The sequence below is a fragment of the Phoenix dactylifera genome, unplaced genomic scaffold (genome assembly GCF_009389715.1).
Source record: "Phoenix dactylifera cultivar Barhee BC4 unplaced genomic scaffold, palm_55x_up_171113_PBpolish2nd_filt_p 000026F, whole genome shotgun sequence".
NCBI lineage: Eukaryota > Viridiplantae > Streptophyta > Magnoliopsida > Arecales > Arecaceae > Phoenix > Phoenix dactylifera.
The window spans coordinates 2379976-2405994 of NW_024067667.1; the positions used below are offsets into that span (position 1 = coordinate 2379976).

The window sequence follows — 26019 nt, forward strand, 5'->3', positions numbered from 1 at the left end:
ATTTAATTGAAGCTGTTGCTATTTTGTCATCTTCCATCTGTAGAAAGTTACTACTATATGTGGTCTGAAATGTTAATTGCTTTCCAAATCTATCAGAGAATTCACCTCTGTCTGAAGCAAGTACTTTATTCAGTTGGGTTTTTAGCTCGAACCGGAGTATGCTTAGCCTGAAAATAGTGGTTCTGTGGTAAAGAGACCTAAATAGAGGAAATACATATTTGTGGTTTTGGAAGAACTTGTATGCATTCTTTTGCATATAAACCTAACTGTAAGTAACAAGCCTTATACCACTATTTGGATGAGGCTGTAGCAGTCTATTTAAACTTAGCAAGCTTTATTGAACAGGGATCCTCCTGTCCTGTTTCCCGGACCCAATAGTACAAAGCTGAGTCCTCATTACTGCATCCTCTTCATATCTTATTTGTAATCTATAGAGGAATTTGGTCTTTTCCCGACTAGCTAGAATCTTGATCATTTGCAGTCAATGCTTGCAATTACTTATTCAGAGGAAACATGCATTTGCATATCTGTAATAGCTTGGAAGAGCTATGAAGTTGTCAAGGATTATTGAACTTTGAAATAAGCTGATGTTAGAAGCAAGATTTATAATTCAATACATGTTTATACATAGTGATATCACTGTTCTAAAGATATCAAAAATCCTTAATCATTTGCAACTTAATATGTGTTCTGCAAATTGCTAAAGAGATTAAAGTTTCAAGGGCTATTGCCTTTTGGAAAGGTTAAGGCTGTGGCTGCAAACAATCCGAGCTTCTCATGTGCAGCTCGGGATCGGTTCGACAACAACTCATTTGTGCTTGGCCCAGCTTGGAAAGGAGCAGAGCTTAAACATATTTTAAAGCCCGGCTCACAAGCAAGTGGAGTCTGAGCCCTTGGGGATTTGCAGAATCAAATGAAATCTCACATCAGCTTGATAAGAAGCTCACCTTAGAGCTCATATGAGGTGAGCTTGACTGCTTCTATACTAGGCTCAGCTTGAGCTTGAGCTCTGCCCAAAGAGCCTTGTTATGTGGCGAGCCAAGACTGATTGGCCTATGGATTCTTAATCTAAGAACCACACATGATCAAAAGAGTAATTCATTGATTCTCAGCTCTATGCAGCTTGTTATGTTGAGCTTTATATCATGTACGATTCAGCAGTATATTATTTTGGGTCCCAGTTTACTTTGAGCAGAATGTTGTGCATAGTGTTCCTATAGCTGATTCTTTTCTTTCTTCACTAGTTTCCAAGCAAACGTTTACATTCTATTGTTTCTAATCTTCATTTAGTTCAATTAGCTATGTTATAAGATTTCGAGGTGCTAATTTTCATTTTATTCAATTAGCTATGTTATAAGATTACAAGGGACTGTCTGTTTTTGCACCTCAGAAATTATTAAAACTTTTATGATGATATGGAAGAGATAATAGAGATGTATTACTGTATCATAGCTTTGCTATTTGTCACAACCCAGGACCTCACCTAAAATGGCTAGCCGGAAGGTTTTTTTTTGAGTTCTTTAGTTCTGTATAAGTACCCAAGATCTCTTCGGTGAATAACGGATGTGGGACTAAACACACGCCTGCATGAATCCTCACGTACTCCCCCCATTTAAGCTCCGACTTTCTCGTTAGGCTAAGGGTTCAAATCTATTCAAATTTAATCACAAGCACCACGATCGGCTCGTGTCCACCTCAATGAGCCCATACTGCAGTGTCCCCTAGTCCACATGGGTCATGGGCTGAGTCCGCTCTGATACCATCTGTCACAACCCAGGACCTCACCCAAAATGGTTACCCGGAAGGTTTTTTTTTGGGGGGTTCCTTAGTCCTGTATAAGTACCGAAGATCTCCTCGGATCCTTAGTCCTGTATAAGTACCGAAGATCTCTTCGGCGTATAATCGATATGGGACTAAACACATGCTCGCATGATCCTCACATTGTTCATTCTTCGCATATGTTTCCAAGTAAATGTGTTTATGAAACAGCTACTTGAATTCTATTGTTAAGGGAGCCATGACAAATTGTAACTATGGTAACTAAGGTGGCTGTTTTGACTTGAAGCTTACGAGTTGATCTGTAATACTTTTGTGCTGGACAAACTCTGGACTCTTGCTTCTGTACCTGAATCCATCTTCAGATTTTTTCGAACCCGTTCAACCAATTATTGTTTATGGTTACCACATTCTATCAGGAGTTTAAGACCGGCTTTAGTTCATATGAAGTTAAATACCTGTGTGTTTGCCACTTTTGAATCCCTGCATAATTCTAATATACTGATGTCAAATTAAACGAGAAAACATGAAAAAGTGCATAGTTTTTCTTTAATGTAAACGAGAAAACATGAAAAAGTGCATAGTTTTTCTTTAATGTACTGCCACTAAATTAACTTTTAAAAAAAGACAACCAAATAAGGGGTTTCTCATCATGTATCAATTTCTTTTAATTATTCCATACCCATATGTAGTCCTCAATCTCCTGATTTCTTTTAAGAACTTTGATCCAACATCCCTCACCCCCCCCCCCCCCCACCCAACAAAAGAAAAAACCAGGCATGGTATGAATGCATTTCGTATTGATCTATTTTTTTTTTCTCTCTTTTTTTTTCCTGACTCATCTTGTTTATCTCATTATGCGTCCAAGGCTGCAAAAATTATCAAACAAGTATATTCTGTACTTCCGAGCTATGACAAAATTGTCCCTGCTCTTCTTCAAGTTGGGGTATGGAAACTTCCAGAGGCATGCAATTTTACTTTAGGTGTGCCTATTGGACCTATGTTAGCAAAACCAACGAAGGCCGTATCGGAGATCATTGACAAATTCCAGGGAATGGAGTTCACCTGTGAGTACAAATATGATGGTGAACGTGCCCAGGTATTCCTGAGCCTTGACTACCTACTTTTATCACTATCATCTCCATTTATGTTTTACATATTTTTAGTCTTAATCTTTAATGTGAAATGTAGATACACTACATGGAGGATGGATCAGTCGAGATATACAGTCGTAATGCGGAACGGAATACTGGGAAGTACCCGGATGTTGTCAGTTCTATCTCAAGGTATACTTGCCTTATAACTTTCTTCCATTATTAGTTGCACATATTTTTAAATGTGTGCTCATTCTGGAAGAAGCAAAATATGTTCACATATCTGTCAATTTCTGCTGAACTCATATTGTTAATTGAAGATAATTGGTATTTTCTTATGTCAATTATCATACAATTACACGCTCTCAGTTCATAATTTCAGTTTATTGGCAATACTTTGGTAGTTCTGTTACATGTCTACGAATGACTTTACTATTTAATGGATATTGGGATTGTATGCCCATGTATACAATGGGCTAAGAGTGTGACTGGTTGAACAAAAGCTTTTGTTATTAAATTTAATAAGAAATCTTGAACTCCAGCCAACCAACATAATGTGAGATGGTTTGTTGTTTGCATGTTTAACTATTGATGCAGGGTTTCAACAACCTGCCATTATCATGTTACTGACTTCTTTTTGTGCAAGCAAGAATTGCAGAAAGTGTACTGACTGGAATTTTCTATTGGAACTCATATATGCATGGGTACTTTTAACCTTTCAACTGGTTTGGAAAGAATCAAGGAAAGCATGGTTAGCATCATATTTATCATATTCCATATGGGATGACTTTGTAAAATATCCTTGTCTTCAGTTGAATTATATCTTCTGTTGACCTACAATTCCAAGATAGAGATAAAAAATGGCGGCCTAGTGCACGAGGCTCCCACCATTGTAGAGAGGGTTAGATGTACGTAGCCTTACCACCGCATGCTTCCGTGTTTCGTACTTGTGACCTCTAAGTCACAATGGAGCAACCTTACTATTGCGCCGAGGCTCACCCTCTAATTCCATGATAGGGATGAATTACATTTCTCCAATATATTGTGTCTATATATGGTATTAGCATGGGGCAGTTTATATTGAGATGCAGCATTATTGATCTTAATAACATGCTATTGTTGATATGATTGGAGCTTTGTTTCTCATTATATGATTTGTTATCAGCTAATATGAAATGTGAAACTACATGAGTGCTTTTGAATCCATCGAACGGATATTTTCAAGTCTAGTCAATAAAAATATCTTGGCTTTCATTTTTTTAGAACATTTAGATAAATATTTGAGGTATTCAATGAGAGACCGAGGCATGTTAAGGTCAACTGCCGTTTTATCAGCTAGAATTGAATGCTAGGAAGTCTGCACTTTATATGCAGTCAAGGATCGCCGAACCATTACTGGGATCCGTACCGGTCGGCGGTCTGTATGGTTCGGTATTGGTTTGGTATCGAACTGGAACGATGTGGCACTGTGGCATACGATGTGGCACTGTGGCAATGCCACAATGCCCACATCAATCCGGTTCGAAACCGGGTTGACTCTGTGCGAACCAAGCTATTTGCACCGAGTCGGCATCGAATTGGCTGGTTCTAGTCGGTTCCGGTCCGAAAAGGGACCGGTTCCGGCTAGTCCTCTTGCGGTTTTGGGCCGTAGGGGCCGAAATCGAATTGAAATGTACGGGCCGGAATCGAATTGAAATGGCGAACCGGCCCGGTTTCTCATCGGGTCGGCTTGGTACTGCCTGAACCGGGTGGTTCGGCCGGGTTCGGCAGACCTTGTATGCAGTATTATAAATCAACTTGCTAATATGCACATTTTTGGTTACTGGGCTTAATTAATTTTGATAATTGTATTACTTGTTCAAGCTGCATTAAGCTGCTCATCTCTTGCTGATTGTTAATCTGTATCTTATCTTTTGTGGATTGACATAGTTCAGGGAAAATTTATTCCTGGTATTTGCAAACCAACCAATTCGTCCAGTGTTGTTCTGTATGTTATAATTTGACCTGGTATATCAATTTTATAGTGATAAATAATTTTAACATCTGAATTACAGATTCAAAAAGGAAACTGTAAAATCATTTGTGCTGGATTGTGAAATTGTTGCTTATGACCATGAGAAGCAGAAGATCTTACCTTTCCAGGTACAATATTCAAACTGTTTTGCCATTTTTTAACCTTCATACCTAGTCCTATGTAAGCTTGCACCAGAACATGTCTTAGGGGAAACAAAGTTTATGCTTTTTTTGGCTCATATTTCCTGATTATCTTAACATGAAAATTGATGAGAAATTCTACGGTGAACGGTCTTTCTTCTACTTTATTCTCTTTCAAGCATATTATACTATCAAATTAAATTCATAAGATTTTAGTTTGAAACATTATAACCATTCAAAAAGTAAAGCTCAACAATTCAAGCAAGTCAATGCAAAAAGGCATGTGTGCTAAACAAGAAATTAATCATACAAAGTTGGAAACAAGCAAGAGAGTCATCCAAATCTGAAAGAGATAGGGGGTTAAAATAGTTTTGCTGACCTGCCTACTGCTGCAACTCACCTTATTAAAGAACTGACTCAAGAAGACAGTTGATAAGTGTAAACAAGACAGAATCTCGTCAGGTTTGGCAAGAATGAAACCCAAACATGGTCATATAATATGTTCCTGCATTTCATTTGGTTTTTCCTTATTGAGTTTGATTTGATATAGATTCATAATTGGATGTTAAATTGCTATAGGAGAATAATTTTCCAAAATTAATATTTTCATTGATGGTTTGGCTTATATCTTTGGGTCTCATGTAACAACTTTTCTTAATGAAAAAAGTTGTAGTGTTTCATCTCAAATTTGTAACATCATTATTTGTAACATTATTCGTAACATCATTTGGATGATTCGAGGTATTTTCCTCCTAACTCTACTGAAGACTATGACTTTTTGTAGTGTTTCATCTCAAATTTGATGGTATTGTTTAAATCTAATGAATGATTTTTGTAATAAATCAAAATGCAAAATGAGAGGATAAAGTGCATGTTTTGACATGAATTCCATGAATATACACATATAGACAATTATATATGTAATGTATTATCAAACTTTTGGGTTGTTCGATCTGATGGGCATAGCCAAACCCAACAAATATAGGCCTATCAGTCTACGGAGTACGGACCAAACTTGCTTACTTCATAATAGTATCATCGGGTTATCAGATTTTCAGTCCTAATTGTCCTAACCCAATTTGTCTTTGACATCTTAACCTGGGTGTATTTCTTGGGGTCTTGTCCAGCAATTGGGCCTCACATTGTGGTTATCTGAGCTACTAAATCACAAGTAGTTGGCTAGAGTCCTGCCTAAGTGTAGGCATCGCCTAGACAGCTTGGAAGGCTGCCTTTTGAAACACTAGATACCTAACAACCAATGAACTTCTAGCCATGCTGTCAGGATTGGTTTTACAATGGATTTCCTTCTACAAATAATCCATATCCTCGTTTAAACGTTTTCAAGGGTCATATTTTTTAGGTCAACTAATCTCAGTATGCATCATGGATAATTTGTACAATTATTTTGAGGATCTCCTGTAACTTCTACAAGTGGAACATGGCCATCTTCTTTGGTATACAACAAGAACAGGTACCAAACTCTAATAATTAATGGCTATCCTTCACCCAATTCACTTTGAAGTTATCTTGATATTAAATCTTTCACCCAAGGTTTTAGTCAGTCTATGCCAGCCTGGCACTAGGTAGTACATACAGTGCCGTGCCTACGCTTGGCCTTGTGTGAGTATGGTGCGTGTTGCATGATGCAAGATGACATGCCCCTATACGTTAAAAGAATTAATATCAGTTTTAATTCAATGCATTATGCTTTTTAGTAACTCCCACTGATCTTCAATAACTTTTTTTCGGGGATCTTCAGTATTGGCATTTAGCCCTTGGGAAAATGAAGAGGAGAGGGGATTATTCTTGGTTTGGTTTGGATTGGGCTCAAAACCAACAAATCTCTCTACTCCCTTGATTTTTTTTGGAAAACCCACCCTTCCTTTCATGATTTTTAAAGAAAAAAGAGGAGAATGCATATTGTGGCCTTCTTCTCTCTTTTTGGTTAGGGATGCCCCGAATCGACTCAAACCTGGAGTTGTTCGGGCCAGATTGCAACAAGTCTCGAATTGACAGGCCAAATTGGCCCAGTGTTGCACCGGTTCAGTTCGGTATGCCATGAACTGGGCGGTACAGGATGGGTTTGGTGGATGCTGTGGCTATGTTCACCATTCAATATATACTTCGCTGGCAAATCTAGCTGTGTATGCTATGTACCATATGGCAAATATAGCTAGAAGTCTATGGTTTAATTAAAGTTTGTACTTTGTACTATATGTATCCAACTCGCACTTCCAGTTCATAATATTAATCTTGATGGTCTTATGTGTATGATTCGTTTAGATCTAACTATTGTACAAAAAGTCTTATATTTTGTTTGCGGTTCCTTCTGGAATATATTTCTTTACAAGCCTTAATGCATTAACAAATAACTTCTATAATACAATAACTTTGCTTGCACACTAGTTGGAAGTTTGCACCATGGAGCATTTGCTTTTCTTTTTTGGCAGGTCCTCAGCACTCGTGCTCGTAAGGGTGTGATCTTAAGTGATATAAAAGTCACAGTCTGCACCTTTGGCTTTGATATTCTGTATAAAAATGGCCAACCTCTTCTCCAGGAGCAACTCAAAGTTCGTCGACAGGTATTATACTGCCCAATTGATGAAAGAAAGTTGTGTTCTTGTCAAAATTTTGTTTCATATTGCAAATACATGTTTCATGAATCATTACCTTTTCCAGTTAGTTTTGATTAAGGTTAAAAGCTGTGCCTTTCGAATATCGTCTTTATTAATGCTATATGTGAATGTAGGAGTATCTGAAACAATTTCATCTGTTATACATGTTTTTTTCAAACATAAAGACTATATCCTAGAAAGCAAGAACTTATCATGCATAACTAAAAATAATAAAGATATTGTGCATCATGTTATATGTATTTGAAAGTACAAAATACTCATGCAATAGATTTCTACAGTAGAAAAGACAGGTATGCATTGATTGGATTCATAAAATAAATTTCTATAATTACTCATATCCAACTTTTCATGGTATTGCACAATTAAAATTTATACACCACAAAATTTTACTTTCACATTCCAAATCCTCACTGAATACCTGCATTGATGTGTACCATTAATGTGCATCAGACTATAGTTGTCGGAAAACCCTATGTCCCATGTATTATAACATTTGCAAGAGAACTTTCTTCGGAAACAATTTCAACCAAGGTTCAAAAATATTGAAATATTACAATGCTTTAAAGTACAATCTCCAGAAAATGTTGTTCACTTTTTAGTGAAGCATCATGTGTAAATTACTTCTACCTGTTTCATGCACCATAAGAATATATATCATGTGTCAACATACAACATATGGTATTTGCATGGTTATAATTTAAAAATGTTACTGCAAAGAAATACAATATATTGATTTTGTTCGTTTTTGTTGTTTATCCATTTTACTTTTTCCTCAAGCCTAACTAAATTCTCCAACCCATAGTCAGACCTGGTTCCATCTGTGTCTCGTCTGCTTTTAAATGCTTATGCCTTAGGTGACTTATGAAAATTAATACACACTTTTATCTTCATAAAGCTGACCTTGAGCTGAACAAAAAATGCTTATGATGATTGTTGTCATTCTTTTAAGTCCCATTTCTTTGCTCCGTGCAAGTTGGACTTTGACCTCTCTATTCATTTTTTTTTGTGTGGACTAGCTATTGATATTGGCATCTAGATGCATCCATATTCTGTTTCTATGCAAATGTTTCTAATCTTAAACGTTGTCACTGTCCAAGGTATTTGTAAACTTGATTTACAGTTTCAGTGATAATCTACTAGAGAGGACAATATTCCAGTTTGTACAGTTTCAATAGCCCATACCCCATAGGCCTTGTCGATATGGCATGTGCGTACAATGTATGAATATGCAACACTATTGTAGTCTATGTATCACATTTTGTATGCTTGTATGATCATACCATGTCTATACTTGGTACGCGATCGCATGATATCGATAATAAAGATATACTGCTCTATCAATGAATTCTCCGTAGACACTTGGTGATTTTGATAGGCAATGATGTTATCTAACTAAAACTTGATTATGACTTTATATTCTGAAAATTTTTGTAGAATTTGCACCTTTAAGTTCCAGATTTGATTCTTAGAAACAGATCATACCATGGACCCTCTGATTTATGCAATTTTATTCCTAATATGTCTCTCTCAAAAGACAGATACCTCACTATTTAAATGATTCCAAACTTAGTTCGAAGTTCAAACCAACCTTGAATTACCATCACTCAGGAAATAAACTTGCAGAAAGTTACTTTTTCATGGTTCTCTTATAACTGTCAAGCATATTCATATGTATTGTAATGTATTAGGGTGTATCTTTGTGCATTATGACTGTATCACTAAGTTGTTTCGTTTAATACGTGGTTAATGGTATCCAATGATTCTCCAAAAGTACATATAACTAATAACCTTCTCCTCCCTCTTCTTTCTCTACTCCTTGCGTCACTACATGTGGGGTTATATTATTGTAATGATGCCACAATCAGCAATATCCTAGCCATGATTTTGTATCAAAAACACTGCTCTATGTAGAAACATTATCGCTAACCTACTGCTATGTACATCTAGACATTTCCTGCAAAGCACTGAAAGCGCATGATGATTATTATGTTAAATCACAAGCTGTTTGGTTCGGTTTTAAGAACCTTGGTTAGGGTTATGAACTTATGATTCTTTAAAAAGTAATATAAATGACAGATAGAAAAATCAAAACATCATCTGGAATTAGCAGCATAGGTTTGAAAGTGGCATTGACAGTTTTTGTTTTTAGTTTGTTGATCTATTTGTATACTGTAATACCACATTTTTCCTCCTCGTTGTGAGTTGTAAACTTATTATTTACGCATTTATTCTTTTCCATATTGTTTGAACCAAGGTTCGCCAAACTGGTACCCTGATCCGTACTAGTCAGCGGACAAGTCGGTATGCTACCGGTTTGGTACCCTACCGACATACAGTATTCTTCGGTGTGCCCAATTTTTTTTTTAGAGTTTTTCAAGTTGATTTAATTGGTAATCAAACCTTTTGAACTTCTTCAATAATTTTAAGTATAATTTGATGTTTTTTAAATATTTTTTTGATATTTTTTTAATATTTTTTTGATTTTTTTTTGATGTTTTTTTGATTCCGATTTAACCTAAATGATGCATCTTATTATTTTAAAATGATACAAATCATAAAATGTTTAGTGAGATGTTGCATACTACTAGAAACAATATAAAATATCCTTAAATTAAGTAATGAGGTAAAAAATATAAAATAGTACAATCAATTACATATATTTAAAGTACAATATTCTTACCAATATCTAAAATCTCGTCGAGTGGCGATGCTTCTAGTAGAAAAATATGTTTTTTAATTCAGAAATTACTTCTGAATTATGTAATACATACTACTATTTTTTATAATTTTTAGTATTATTTATATATTCTTAATTATTTTTTAAATTTAAAACTAATTTTTAAACATTAATATTTAAAAAAATTTATTTCAATCAGATCCATATAGAATCCAGCAATGAATGCTATATATATTTTTTAGACCCCATGGACATGCATCAAAGGCTACTTATTTCTCATTTTCTTAAAAATTTAGGCCTAGGCCACTGTGTGCATGATCGCATCAAAATATGAATAAATGGATACTAAATTTTTTTAGAGAGCGGCTTGCATGCCCCTAATTACGCTTCTAATTTTACAGTTTTTTTAAATTTTATTGTTTATGTATTTTTTTATTTTTTAATCTAAAAATATATTATTAATTTTTAAAAAATATATATAATCCAATAATTAAAATTTTTTATGTCATCGTGTAAATCATCCATAGATCTATAGCATATAATAAAATCAGCCCAAATTAAAAATTTTAGCATGATCTCTTCTTATTTTGCAAATTTTGAGCTATTTTTTTAAACTTTCCTAAAAAAATTGAGAGAATGAGATGGGATAGAGGATGCACACCTAATTTAGGTTTAGATCTTTCTTCAATTATGCTGAATTGGTGTGATTTTCATCATGAGGAGAAGAAAAAAAGCCGGAGAGCTTAGAAACAATGTTGGGAAGGCCCGAGAAGGCCTTTCCAACATCTTTTAATTAGCAAACAAAGAAAAAGGGAGGGGGCCATTTCAGAACTAGGTCTCGGTGCAAACTGGACGATTTGCACTGAGTTCAAGCGGAACCAGCCGGTTCCGAATGGTTTTGGCCGGTTCTGGGACGGAACCGACTCCAATAGGCGAACTGACCCGGTTTTCCACCGGGTCGGCTCTGTATAGGCCGAACCGGGCGGTTCGGTCCAGTTTGGCCTTTCTTGGTTTGAATAGCAAGATTTATTGCCTCTCTCCTTTTAGCTGTCATCATCCTTAATTTAATAGGGTAGCAAAGGAAAGTCTCATTATTCTTCATGAAGACAAGCATAATGTTTTAATTGAAATCGAGTCTACAGTAAATTGAATTTAAGTGCTTTTGGATTTGAAAACTATATTATTAACTTTAAAGTGATGGATATGAAATAGTTACTAATAAGTCTTAGTAAATTATTATATTTTGTGGCTAGGTTCTGCGAATAGTTTTCTTCTTCCTATATTTCAAAGAGTCAATTCTTGTTCTTCTGTTCCATGTTTCTGTAGTTATTTGAATTTATTTGTGTATCCCTTCTCTTGTTAATCGTCCAAATTGGAAGTGCATTATCATCTTGTACAAAGCTTGCTGTGGTTTGGCATAGGGTAATGCGTTGTCTAATTCTTTTAGTATTTGCATTTTGTTTATAAGATAGTATATTCTTCATCCTTAGAATCAAATTTTGATTAGACATAAATCCTTCATGATTTATGGCTTTCCTTCCTACAGCATCTCTACAGTTCTTTTGAGGAAGTGCCAGGAGTATTCCAGTTTGCAACTGCCATAATAACAAATGACGTCGAGGAAATACAGAAATTCCTTGAAGCAGCTGTCAACTCCAGGTATTATATTGGAAATTACAATACATGCATATGTTGATGTGATTTTCAGTAAGCATCATCTGACCTTCCAGTTTCTCATTTTTATTGAAGTTGCTGCTTGTGACTGGTAATGAGCTCTTTATCTTCTAGGATGTTGTGCTTACCCATGTTTCTTTTGCCATGTTTTGCTTGTCAAGAATTTTGTGCATGCTAACCTTTTTTTATAATATATATTGGAAATAGGCTTTATGAAGACGGACCTTTCAGTGCTTAGTTATCCTTGTTACAGGGATCTCATTTCTATTTTCACGGCAATGAATCAATGTGTGAAATTTGTTGGCTTAAAGGTAGTTTTGACATGTTAATGACCGTATCTGGTGGTAGAAGTGAGAGGACCACAAGAGACATCTTTAATTTCATAGGTGTATAATTGTGAGACTGGAAGAACATGGTAGTAGATAGGAGCTTTAAAATTCTTTATTGTCCTCCAGTTGAAATAGCAAATTATATCTTGCAAGCAGAGATGAATGGCTGCATAACCGTGTCATATTGATTAATAACTATCTCGTTGTCATTCTGCTCATGATCTATCAGACTATAAAACTAGTTGGTAATAATTTTGCAAGATGCTGATTAGTGGGACATTTCAGTGCATACCTCTCCTTTGGAACAAAAGCACTATATGTTTTCTTTATTTTCTCTTGGGAGGGGAGCAAGGTTCGCCGTACCGGTACCGAACCCCGTACCGGTGCCGCACTAGTATAGGCGTACCGAGTGTCGGTACGGTACCGTACGCTCGGTACCGACCGTACCGACATTGGTGTACCGATATCGGTACCCATCGGTACGGGTACGGTACGCTCGGTACCGACCGGTACCGATCGGTACAGCGAACCTTGGAGGGGAGTGTAAAAATGCAGTTACGACTTATGATGGCCTGACATTTTACTTTCTCATTGCCTCTCAACAGACTTAATCAAATTACATATCAGAAAAGATAAGCATATTTCTGAAGTTGAAAGTCTGCCAAAGAGCTCTTAATGTAAATAGTGCCGATGATATAGGGACTGCTGCATGGTAGATGTATACAAGAACATTCAAACTGATTAACTGGATTACCTTCTTTAAATTCGTGATATTATTCAATAATAAAGTGTTCAGGATGGCCTTGGAGATAAACAGTTCAAAACCCCACTGTATAGCCTGTTATCTCTATGCCTTTTCCATGTAAAAGTTCTTGTTCAGAGTGAAAGGAAGATGAGGACAAAATGGTGAATTCTGAACATTAAAAAATAATAAAATTCAAGTTCATAGATAAACAAGAAGCGTATCGTTATTAAGAAGTGTCAGTCAGCGGGTAATGCCTGGAGAGGAGAATGAATCGTTCTTCTTCTTTTTTTACTTATGACATCTGATGTTGTACTATTTTTGCATGAGAGTGCAGCATATCTCTGTGTCTTACTTTTGTTCTTGATGAGGATTTTTCACAAAATATCTCAATTTGTAGTATATGAGAATTGACACTTGCATAGACAAATACATTTGTTGCTGGCTTGCATAATGAGGAAACACACATCAACTATATAAGAATATCTTTTAGTTTGTCTGCTATGGGTCTTTGCTTATGGTCTATGGTAGTTGAGGCTGGTTTTTTTCTATGCCTGCTTCTATGGTCTTTTTCAAGCAGATGATGATACTATAGTTAATCTGTTTTCCTCTCCAAACATCATTTGTACAAACAACTAGAGATATTTACAGAGTTTTGACTTCATAGGCTACAGTATGGAGCATGAAATTTCCTTTCCTATATCATCTGCTCTGCTATAGCCTTACACTAAGAGTTCTTTTATAGGCATTACTCATGCAAACAGGATTTTTCACTTGCTTTGGTATCAATAGTTAGCCCTTGACCGCTGTCTCATAGTCTGATAATTTGGTCAGCATTTGTTCAATATCTATTTGTATATCTTTTTGATGGCCATAGGTATTACAAAATTTTGGTTTCAGTAGTCTGTTAATCACTTCCTTATAGTTCTGATGAAGGTTTGCAAAATCAATCTGAAGCAACCGGTTCTGCTCGGTACCAGGTCCTTTTGTGAGTGAAGGCATCATGATGCCATTCTCCTCTCTTTTCTACGGAGAACGTGAAGGGAAGGGTGGGAAAGTGAGGAAAATTATGAGAGAGAGGATTTTTTTTTATGGTGTCGAGTCCTAATCCAAGCCAAGATTAGGTATAATCCCCTCCCTCTTGTTTGATCTTTTCTTTTTAAAAACCTAAGATAGTTTAAAAAATTGTAAAATAAAGGTAATCATGCTAATATTTTTATTTTGGCTTAATTTCATGATATGTTGTAGATCTAAGGGTGATATATGCATTAAAGAACAAATCATCATTTTTAATTGATCATGTAATTTTTTAGATATTTTTTGTTTAAAAATAATAAAAAATAATATTTTAAATTAAATTGGCAGCATGTGTTTGAGCGTGCATGTTACTTGCTATCCTTTTTGGCAGCAATTTATTTAAATTTGGGCATGGCTATGGCTTCCTGAACTTAAAACCAAATTCAAATAAGTTTCAAAATTAAGTGGTGATTAAGGGTAGATCTAAGGGTGATCTATGCATTAAAGAACAAATCATCATTTTTCATTGATCATGTAAATTTTAAGATATTTCTTATTTAAAAATTATAAAAAATAATATTTGAAATTAAATTGGTAGCATGGGTTTGGGTGTGCATGTTACTTGCTATCTTTTTTGGCATCAATTTGTTTAAATTTGGGCATGGTTATGGCTACTTGAACCTAAACCCAAATTCAAATAAGTTCTGAAATTAAGTGGTGATTAAGGTATACCTATAGGCTGAAAAAATATATGGAGTACCTTTGGTAGGATTCTAAATTAGTATGAATCATAACTATTTTTTTTTTTTTTTTACAATTTAATGTTATTTTTAATTAAAAATTAATTAATAAAAATTGAAAATTAGTATCCTTTATAGATAATTTAGAAGTATTTTCTGAAGTAATTCAGTCATTTGTTGCATTATGATGTAAGCTATCAATTTTTTAAGTTTTTAATAACATAAAAAATACTAATTCAACTAACAATCATGAAAAATATGGCAATGTGTATTGCTAATAGGGATTATTTCTATGATAACATGCATAGTTTTATTACCTTATAAATTACAACATTTATTAAGTGAAATTAAATTATACAAGTCAAATGTTTAAAAGTAGATAATATTTTTTTTTGTAAATCTAGATCCACTTTATGTAATTCATGGTGATTTATGAGGCGGTTTACAATGTGTGGTTGTCAAGCAATCATACAATCTCTAGGACCGATATGAAATAAAATAGCATTAAAACAATCTTAAATTCACTTTTCGAAGATCCCTAAATCTTAAAATCACAATAACAACCTAAAAAATGAAAAGAAAAATATAGTGAACCAATACTCTATTGGTATGCTTCTATGTACTGAGTGTCGTGTATTGTACCATATCAACTTGATATCGGACCGATATGGGACCCAGTACTGAGATTGCGATCCATGGTCTTGATTACTTAGTCAACATTTGTTCTACATCTATTTGTACATCCTTTTGATGCCACAAAAATTTACAATATATTGTATTTTAGAGGTTTTCGAGAAGCCCTATTATTCCCTTGTTTATATCCAATTGCCATATTTTGGGGTATGTATTTATTTTTCCTTTTTTAATGCAGTTGTGAAGGATTGATTATCAAAACATTGGATAAAGATGCCACATATGAGCCTTCTAAGCGGTCTAACAACTGGCTGAAGTTAAAGAAAGATTACATGGACAGGTAAAAATGCTCTCTGTTTTTATTTTGTGACCTAGGAAATGCCTATCTAACTATATTCTCAATTATTTCTTGACACTGAATATGGCTTGGATCTAATAATGAACCAGAGTAAAAACAGCAACAATATTACAAAAAACATTTGACTTGTGGTTTGTCTTCATATCAGTAATATTTCTCACATCTGGATTACGAAACTTAACAAGTTTGAAGATGGAAAGAGAAGATGATAATGAAACATTATTCCAGAGTTCACATATAGAATATATACTTAAGTTTTTTAAATTATTTTATCCTTTTTTTTAAGACCGAGGTATGCTGTCTTAGTACCGGACCCCGTACCAGTGCCACTCTGTTATTATGTCGGTACGTCTGGTATAGGGGCCGGTTCGATGTATCGAGTGTTGGTATGCCTTTCGTACTGCATACTAGTACCGAATTGGTATAGTATGGTACGCTCTCTACTGTCCAATTCGATACGGTATGACATACCTTGCTTCAAACATTAAAATTTTGTTAAGTGTTCATTAAGAAAGCCTTGTTTATACTCATCATAAACACATGCTTAGTGAAATAGGTTTGGGCCCTCTAACCACTCCTCTTAACCCAATGATTTCAAACATGAATTAGGAAATGCTGTAAGGTATCCTAATTGGCACACAGTCTTTGTCTTCATCAACTATAGTGTTGCGTCATGAAGTTATCACTTCTGTGTTTTTGGCTGAAGTTATCACTTATCTTTATCTGGTTATATATGCTCCATTGTCTTTGATTCTTCATGCAATGTTTCCTATGAATGTCTCTATTCCTCATCACTGATGATAATTGGATTTTCCAATTCTTGGCACAATCAATTCATGCAATTTAGTGTTCTCTTACAGCTCGTCATCTATTGATTTGAGTCTGTCTTTCCCTTCATCGTTTGAACCCTAACAATTTTTGCAGCATTGGTGACTCACTAGATTTGGTGCCTATTGCTGCATTCCATGGTCGTGGAAAACGTACAGGTAATATCGAGTGTGTATTTTGCCCGAACCAAGTATGTGCAAAGTCTAAACTTTCAACATAGAGCACGATCTATACTTCATTGTCTTTTACTTAGCGTAAAGCTTATTTTAATTTGTTTGTCTATTCATAAACATTTGTACTACTTGTTTGTCAGATTCCTCTTGGGGTTTACTACATCTTATTCATGTTCTCTTGCAGGGGTTTATGGTTCGTTTCTTCTTGCTTGCTATGATGAACACAATGAAGAATACCAAACCATCTGTAATATAGGTCGGCAATATTTGACGCACACATCTTTGAAACTCCAAATAAAATTAGTGCTCTATAGAATTCTCATTTGATGCTTTACAGGTACTGGATTTTCTGAGTCACAACTTGAAGAGCGGTCTGCAAGTCTTCGCAATAAAGCGATTCCTACACCAAAGGTGATTCTACATTGTTACTAAATTTTCCTTGAAAAATTTATGAACTTGTTGACTATAAACTGTGCTTCTGTATTTTCTCTTATAAACTGTATTATTTATTTTTCTGTTCCCATTTTCAGCCATATTATCGATATGCTGATACAGTGAATCCGGATGTATGGTTTGAGCCAGCAGAGGTAACTACTAGTTAATCAAGAGAAATATTCTCATTTTTTAAATTTCTTTTAGTATCAGCCTATCAGGGCATTATTACATTTTTGCATGCATGTACTCCTGGCCTCTTTTTTTGTGTGGTCATGTAGCTTTTAGTGTATATATTGATGAATGAGCATTGAAGCCCCTTGACATTTAACATGGAAAGGACATGACAAGAAATATTATAAGTGAAGTCCCTAAAGTTGATAAGTTTTTTCAATCCACCACTATTTCTGCTTCGTATATAGAATTACCACAGCTAGGAAGCTATCGGCTTTCCTTTCCTTTGAGTTTGTCAATTAATTTTCCTCTTGAAGTGACAAGAGAAAAAGTGTAATGGATTCAGGGGAAGGTCGTTAAAATAAAATGGATCAGTGATGGGCTGCTGCTATCTCCTTGCATCACTACTAGGATCAGAGAACAAATAAAGCCAAAATTATTGGGGAAGGATCAATACAGGGACAATCGAAGGGAGAGAGAGGAAATTCATATGAATGGTCATGCTAGTGGGGAAGATTCCAGTGCTACATGATGGTCATAGGTTTTGAGATAGAGTTGGACTGGTGGGTGGTCCGGTACTGATTTTGTCATGGCATATGATCTAGCAATTGCAAGTGCACTATATGAGGATTAAGTTGTTGTCTAGTCATGCTTTTTCCTGGGAGTAATCTACAGAATTTGAATTCTGGTGAACTTCTCCCTATTTCACTTGATCCAATAATCAAAAGGCATACACTAAATATTGATCACGCTGGTTTATCAATGGTAAAGTAAAAACACTCAGTTACCACTTGAGCAAGCAAAATTTTCTATTTCAGATTATCTTATTTGCCCCTGCCCCCCTGTTATCGAGAAATTTATTTTTGTTACATTAAAGCAGCAAATTTGATTCTCTACAGCAGGCCATACATTATCTATCTCCATTACAACTAAGAGATTTTGTCCGCTATCCTCAATTCCTCATCAATACATTCCTGACTTCTACTTAGATTTAACTTGATGTGGCTACAGGAACCTTTTATGTTATCAATGACCTATTAATTTCATGATATAGATTGAAGTTTATTCAAGATAGATGTTGTCAAGATTTTTTTTTGGAGATCGTTGTTTTATATTATAACAATGTAGCACCAATCAAATGCATATTCCTGTATTCCTAATATCAATGAATGTTTAACGAATATGAACATGGAAAAAAGCACTTCTCTGATCTTTTGGTTTTCCCGCAAATTTTTTTTATTATACACATGTTTATATTTTAATCCTGAACATTTTCAATTGTACAGTTAAAAATTTATAGCCTGTTTAAGTTCAACCTTTTCGACACTGTAATTTTAGACGCTTATTTTCCTTTTTCATCCTTACACCTCTATTCTGCAGCACTAAGGCACCATGATTTGCTAGAAAAATACGAAAACAAACTTTGATAAACTTACTTTAAACTGGTTTAAATTAATAAGTTAAAATCCTATACATATTGTCTTGCGCCATATTATAGAAGGCTACTAAAAAGTTTCAATGTAAAACATTATAATTGAAATACAAAGCATAGTGCACTTGCCTTGAAGTGTTGGTGCTGTAATGCCCATGTAGGAGCAAAAGATATCTATCTATAAACAAATTTCAACTCTTATTTTCTAAGTATTTATTGAACATTACAGAATTAAGGAACATGATCACGTTTAGGAATCTATATATCAGTCCCCATTCAACAAATATTAACCATAAAAGTAGATGGAGGGTAGGAGAAGAAGATAACTCCCTTATTTGTCACAGCAAAATTTCTCTCATTTATGATTGTGGACAGCAATAACATTTCCAAAATATGTCTCCTAAAATAATGAGGACTCTTCCTTCCATAACTTGGATATTTTCAAGACCATGCTAATACACTTTCCCTTTTTTCTTAAGAAATTCAGATACTTAACCCAGAGCAAGAGAACAACCTGTAAACAATATTTGTAACTCTCTCAAAAGACCATTTCTCCTAAGATTAAGTGTTCTTTGATGTCATTTAACCACATGATAGGCCTAACTTTTGGTCATGCCATTGTTCATGATGCTTTTAACCATGAATAATAATCACATGCTATGATGGTAATTTAAGGAGTCAAATTAGGGGTCCTTTTGTTATAAAATAGGGTCATAGTCTATTTTGTAAGAGAGTTGGATAATTGATTAATGAAGAACAGAATGATTCCTTCCTTTTTTCTTTTGTTATGTGACTCCTCAATGGAGATACAAGACCTTACAGAACCTAGATATGATTCTTAGATCCTGGAGTGGTTCCAGTATTATCCTTCTCCTTCCCCTTCTGTTTCGCCTTTCCCTGCTTCTCCTCTTCTCATTTTTCTTTTTCTACTCCTACTCTAGCTTTCTTTTGATTGTTCTTCATCAAAAACCCCCTTTTATTTCCTGCAGATCATTCATATAACAAATCATCTCAGTTTTTTTTTCAAGAAAATTCCAGCGAGCATTTGATTTCAATTGTTCAATTTCATAAACCCTTAAACATATAGTTTAAATCATATAAACCTAAACCCTAAGTTAGATACTAGTCATTGACTAGCTATTTTCTTCTTAGACATAACCTTTTTGGATCAGTTTTATCGAAAACTCAGGTCTTAACCTGAAATTCCAGCAATATATATTTCAACCCTATGCTAAATCTCTTCCGTCGTCTGTCCTACATCAAGATGCCAATAATAATTGCATGTGCTTTTACTTCTCATACTACTTGGTTATTAAGCATCCTTTTAGGTCCTTCTCAGTTACACTGTTGATTATTTGGATTCTACTTCAAATTATCTATAATGTTGTTAGACCCTTTTCTGGTTATGCATTGATAGTTGATCCCATTTATAGGTTTGCTTTTATGACAGGTTTGGGAGGTGAAAGCGGCAGATTTGAGCATCAGTCCTGTTCATCGTGCTGCTAGTGGCATAGTTGATCCAAATAAGGTCGGCACAATAGTAATTTTTTTTGTAACGTCTTTTTTGGTTTTCTTAACAATCCCATCATTATTCTACTATTACGAGAAATTTACTAATGGATGCACATTGCATTTAAATCTTTCCATCATCTTTAAAAGGGTATTTCTCTTCGATTTCCTCGTTTAGTCCGTGTTCGAGATGACAAAAGCCCTGAACAAGCCACAACGTCTGATCAGGTAAATTGATAACATTATTCTCAATCTCTGAAGCTTGATCTATGGTTATCATTGCCATGAGTGGATCTTTTTAACATTGTTGGGTCAAATTTCTGTAGGTTGCTGACATGTATCGTGCTCAAAAGATTAACCACACAAATAACCATGAGGAAGAGGGTGATGACTAACATATGTGAATTCTACTATTCAGTATTTGATGGTTCTGTAAGGTCAGCATTTTTATGTGCACAGCATGCATGTGTCGTGCACTCATATGATCAGTAATTCAGTATTGTTCTTTCAGTTCAAATTTCAACCTTTTTTTTTTGAGAAAAAAGTCACAACATTTGTTATGGTAACATTTCTTGAGAAATTTCTTTAAGGATTGATTTGGTTTGCACAAGAGCGCACTATAGCGGTTGAACTTTTCAATCGATTCTTTATTTGAACCTGTTCAAGTTTGATTCCCAATTTTAGTAACCTTCCCAAAGATCCCTCCATAACAAATATTTATAACCATGAGAGCTGCATTTAGTGAATTAGCATGCCATCAAAAGCAATGAGCTGTCCTTTATGTTTATATATATGTAGAATCTCAAATTTGAATCCAGATATTCTGTTTCTGTATGCTAAGATATTGTTTTCCAGGTTTATATGATAGTAGGGCAAAAATTTAAATAAAGCAGAACTTTTGATTTGGGTGGCATAAAAAATGACACAAAAAAGATAAGTATTTATTTTTATTTACTAATGCTCATTTCTAATGTAAATCTAGGCACCAAGTTGTCTAGTGTTACTTTTTTGGGGATAAATTATTCTTGCAGTTAGCATGCAGTCTAAGAAGTTCCATGACTAACAAGTATTAAGTAGGTAGTCAAATTGATACCACATGATAAAGTAGGTCTTACTAGGCCAACTCCTTTCAATATCAAGGGATGCCTTTTATGTGGCACATTTGTGCCGTAACATCAATTAAGTTAAATGTGATAAGTAGATGACAATAACTGTAATTGCTTTTTAATTTTGCTGATTCTATGGTAGAAAGAATCATGTGACAATTCCTAAGCTCCAGTGCTTGCCTAAAAGATTTAGTTACGAAACAATGAAAGGAATGATCTTTTGATTGGAGTGTCATATTTTCCATTATTGTGGTGGTGATGGAACTAGGTTGCCTCAATTAGTGGTACTTTAAATTCTCAACATGCATAATGGCTTCACAGGATTTCCTTAAAGCTTGAGACTATCATTTAAATGAGGAAAAGGGAGCTTGAAGGCATAGCAAATTTGAAGAGAGTCTCTAAGCAAGCAACAAGTGCTAAAATTTATGGGAAAAACTAAAGTTTGGTAAGAATGGACATGAATCAATAACAGGCACTTGTCCCATATCATTTGCATATATTTTCATTTATGAACTGTTACCAGTAATTAGAAGGAGGTATCTGATGAATAACAATTGCCGACAATATCGTGTTAACGTATTAGACAAGGATAGGATCAACTGCTTATGGAGGAGAAGGATATAAATGCCAAGTGGACCCTTTAGCAAGCATGCAACTTGGGTTGTTCAACTTGAGCCTAACTCAAACATTAGGCAAGCTTAACTGTAGCATGAGTCAAGCTTGTAACATGTAATCAAGGCTTATTTTTCCTTTCACAGGATGTAATTTTAGGAACTTAACTATGCATCTTCAATTTGTTTGAGCTCATTGCTCAATTATTTGACTGATTTTTGCAAGTTAGGGGCCATGGGTTTGAATCAAGGTTATTAATCGGAAAACTTATAACGTAGTTGTAAGGTGACCTGCTTATCATTTTATGCAGTGAAATTTGCTTCACTCAGGGGCTATTTGGAGCCTTGTTGGTGGAGCCATACTCAGCTACAATGCATCTTGGCTTGTAGATAATCCATATTCAGGAGCTCAAAACTTTCCTGTTTGGATGGTGCAGCTGGGTGGGGGTGGGCGACCAATGCGGAAGGAGGGGGGCTGGGGCGAGAGAGGGCATCAGTAGGGGGGAGGGGGGTCAAGGCAAGAGGCCGAGATGAGGGGGTTGCAAAGGCAAGCAGCGGGGGAAGATGCGATGGTGAGTAGCGACAAGCGGTGCCGGGAAGATGTGGCGGTGGGGAGAGGATGTAGCATTGGCAAAGAGATGACTACTTTACTTTTAGGCACCCCTGTAACCACTTGACTGACCCTAAGGGAGGGAGGGAACCACTCGACCGACGGTGTAGGGAGCACACGATGGTCACAACAAGAATTAAGGGAGCAAGTCACAATGATAGTGGGCGATGACATCTAGTGGTGGTGACTGCAAGTAGTGGAAGAGGCACGAGCATGTCACAACGATAGTGGGATGACATTTAGTGGTGGTGACAGTAAGCAGCGGAAGAGGCACGTTGGCAAAGTGTTGGAATGCTAGGGAGTCGCCTCAGTTGTAAAATCCACAAGGGAGACCAGTTTATGTGGGTGTAGGGCAAGGGAAGTTATCAGATGGGTGGTGGGACAACCAAAATCTAGCTTAGCTCTAGAACCCAAGTGATTAGAGCTTCCACCGGTTGGCGATCTCTTCCTACTTTGAGGGGAGGGCAGTGATTGAAAACCTAATCTTGGATTTGGGCAGTGTGATTGTGAGATGTCGGAGGTATGCTTCTTAACTCGATGGTGCGTAGGAGGGGGAGGTGTGCAGGGGGTGTGAAGGGGAGGGGAGGGGGATGTGGTGGAGTCGGGGTGTAGGTGGTGAGGTGGATGCGTGCATAGGCCTTGCAACTCGTCCTGTGGCCAATTTGGGCATGGGACAAGCCGCAACAACATTGATCTAAGTTGCAGGCTCCCACAATCACTACCTAGTTGCAAGCGTACAAATACGCATGCTGGCCCGCGCAGTGGGGGTCATATTGCACCCAACCAAACAAACCCTTAGAGCTGATACTCTATTGGACCACTTTAAAATCAGCGTAACTTCAATTTGTTAAAATCAACTCAGGTCTAATCTAGGCCTGGTCATTTGACAAAGCCTAAATCCTGCTTATTTAACTAGGACAAACAATAGGTGGTTGGCCGCAAAGATATGGGGGGAGAGGGGAGGAGAGGAGAGGTTGGGCATTCTCAGAGTTATGGAGGAAGAAGGGGATAGAGAGAGTAGTTTAAAGGAGAGGATAGTTTGATTGACAGGTTGAGAGAGAATAGAAGAGCCGATTTTGATATTATAACTTTTTCAAGTTGATATTGGTTGGATCCAAGCATTTGGAAGGGATATCTGCATTATTTGAACTTTTGGACTTTAGTTTAGGTCTGGTCACATTAATAGCCCAAGTACTGTGACTTGATAAAAACCTGATTCTAAAATGTAATTCTACATATTGCTTGTGATAAAACCTTTAATAGGAGATTTTTCTATGATATGTTCATGCTGTGAGAAGGAAGAATATAAGAGATTTTTCTGTTTCTATTCTTTTATTTTGGATAAAATAACAATTGGTCCAGGACAACTTGTTCAAATTGAAGTAATGTGGCATAATTCGATCTAACCTCAAAACCCAACCCCACCCAACCCTATTCGGGCTAAGTTTGGTCCAAGGACTTTTTTTTAATAATTTGGGTTGAGTTGATTAATTTTTTTCAAGTAGGTAGAGCTTTTTTTTTCCCTTCTTTTTTTTCTCATTTTTTTTTGTTTTAGAACAGGGGGTGGGTGGTTGAGGTCATGACCTTAGGGTAACATTTTTTAGAGTGGTTGGTCTCTTTTATTACTATTTTTTCACATTATTCTCTTAATGTTACTTTTCTATCTCGGAATTGAGTCAGCAATAGTCCAGAGCTTTGGGTCAATTCAGGTTTGGATCATGGTTTGTTAGGCTGTGTTAGATTTATCAAGATCAACCCTTGTGCAGATATCGGTTGAATAGATCCAAACCATTTTGTTGTGGGCCAGGTATGAATTAAGGTTGCATCAAGTATTAATATTGTTTTAACTTAACTGCCTTGACCTGACCCACCGCAACTAGCTGTGACCCACCGCAACTAGCTGTCACCCTTAACTTACATATAGAAAGAATGATATGTATAAGCGTTGCAAAGAATATAGCAATTGGAAGAAATTATAAGATGCTAATATTCAACAATTATTGTTAATGGTAAAAGGGCAGCTCAGTGCACGAGCCTCCTGCCATTGTGGGGCATGAGGAGGGTTAGATATACATAGTCTTACCCTTGATGCTAAGTGGCTGTTTTCTTGTTTCGAACTTATGACCTCTAGGTTATAATAGAGCAATCTTTTGCTAAGGCTCCCCTCAACAATTACTGTTAATGGTCATAGATTAATTTTGTATTGCTTCTTAGGTCATCAAACTTTCTGATTAATGAACCCTCTATCACCATCGATCAAATTCACATCATTATTCTCAACCTTGACCTTTGTATGACTTGGTCATGCGAGCCTGATCAAGCATGTATTTGTTCTCATCTATTGGGAGGCTTGAGCATTTGAGTTAAACAATTGTTCAACTTTTTGTTGGAAATGTCTCAAGTATTGGTGCACATGCAATGCCCTCCCAAACTTTTAGACTTAATGATAGTAATACCTTATTACATTAATATAAATATGTAAACCCTGTTGCAATTTGATGTATTAGGTTATATCATAGTGCTTACTATTATTTTATTGTTAATGCTACTGTAGGGCCTTAATCAGACGGCTATTTAATTCAGGGTGCCCATTTGGTGATTCTGACAACTGGATAATCTTATTGTCCATGAGGCTGGCATCGATCTTCATTCATCAAGACTGCAAGATCTCATCATAGATGTTGTGGGAAGATGAACTGGTCTGATCAAGGAATGATTGTGTTTCTCACCTTTTTTGTATGTAAGACTGCTTAGCCTATTCAATTGGAGATCGTCTATCTGAAATATCTGTTTTACTGATGAACCAAACAAGTAGGTATTCTGTCTTGACATCTTTTTTGTGTGCTAAGGTTTTATTCTTGTTGTTAAAAGCATCCTACTAATTGTTCAATTATAATCCATTAGAGTGATACTGGGAGATAGTAACAAAAGCATCTTAGGATAATGATAATGCTGTTACTACTGAGTTAAACTGAAATAATGCTTACTGGATTTGAGACTGAGTCGAAATTGTGTGGAATTGAAACATGGTGGTTTGCAAAAAAAGGAAAAATATAAATTGGCATGTGTGATCTTCGGCATCTTAATTGCCTATAAACTCAAAAATTCGTGTGTTTCTGAAACCCTTTACCTATGTATTAAATGATGCAAAAGAAGAGTATTTCAAAACAGATCACATGCTTGGAATCGAAACCATCTGCCTTGAATAAACATGTTAAAATACATAAAAACTGTATTTTAAATACTCGTGGTGCTTCTTAACCCTTAAATCAATCAAATTATTTCTTGCTATTTAAACTGTCCCTTTAGGAGAA

General features: G+C 35.7%; 1 protein-coding gene across 2 annotated transcripts in view; it reads left to right on the plus strand.

Annotated features, from left to right (window-relative positions):
- LOC103712335 (DNA ligase 1) overlaps nt 1–25707 on the plus strand; it is a 28168-nt gene extending 2461 nt beyond the window's left edge. The window contains exons 5-18 of one of the 2 annotated variants that reach the window (XM_008798827.3): nt 2645–2875; nt 2968–3062; nt 4925–5012; nt 7475–7606; nt 11884–11996; nt 15711–15812; nt 16755–16816; nt 17016–17087; nt 17169–17242; nt 17362–17418; nt 20320–20397; nt 20529–20606; nt 20705–20815; nt 25260–25707. In XM_008798827.3, coding sequence (XP_008797049.2) covers nt 2645–2875; nt 2968–3062; nt 4925–5012; nt 7475–7606; nt 11884–11996; nt 15711–15812; nt 16755–16816; nt 17016–17087; nt 17169–17242; nt 17362–17418; nt 20320–20397; nt 20529–20606; nt 20705–20773 — 1251 coding nt within the window. In that variant the 3' untranslated portion in view covers nt 20774–20815; nt 25260–25707. The remainder of the gene's footprint in view (nt 1–2644; nt 2876–2967; nt 3063–4924; nt 5013–7474; nt 7607–11883; nt 11997–15710; nt 15813–16754; nt 16817–17015; nt 17088–17168; nt 17243–17361; nt 17419–20319; nt 20398–20528; nt 20607–20704; nt 20816–25259) is intronic. The other variant, XM_008798829.3, reaches the window with a different exon arrangement.
- Nucleotides 25708–26019: the final 312 nt, after the last annotated feature.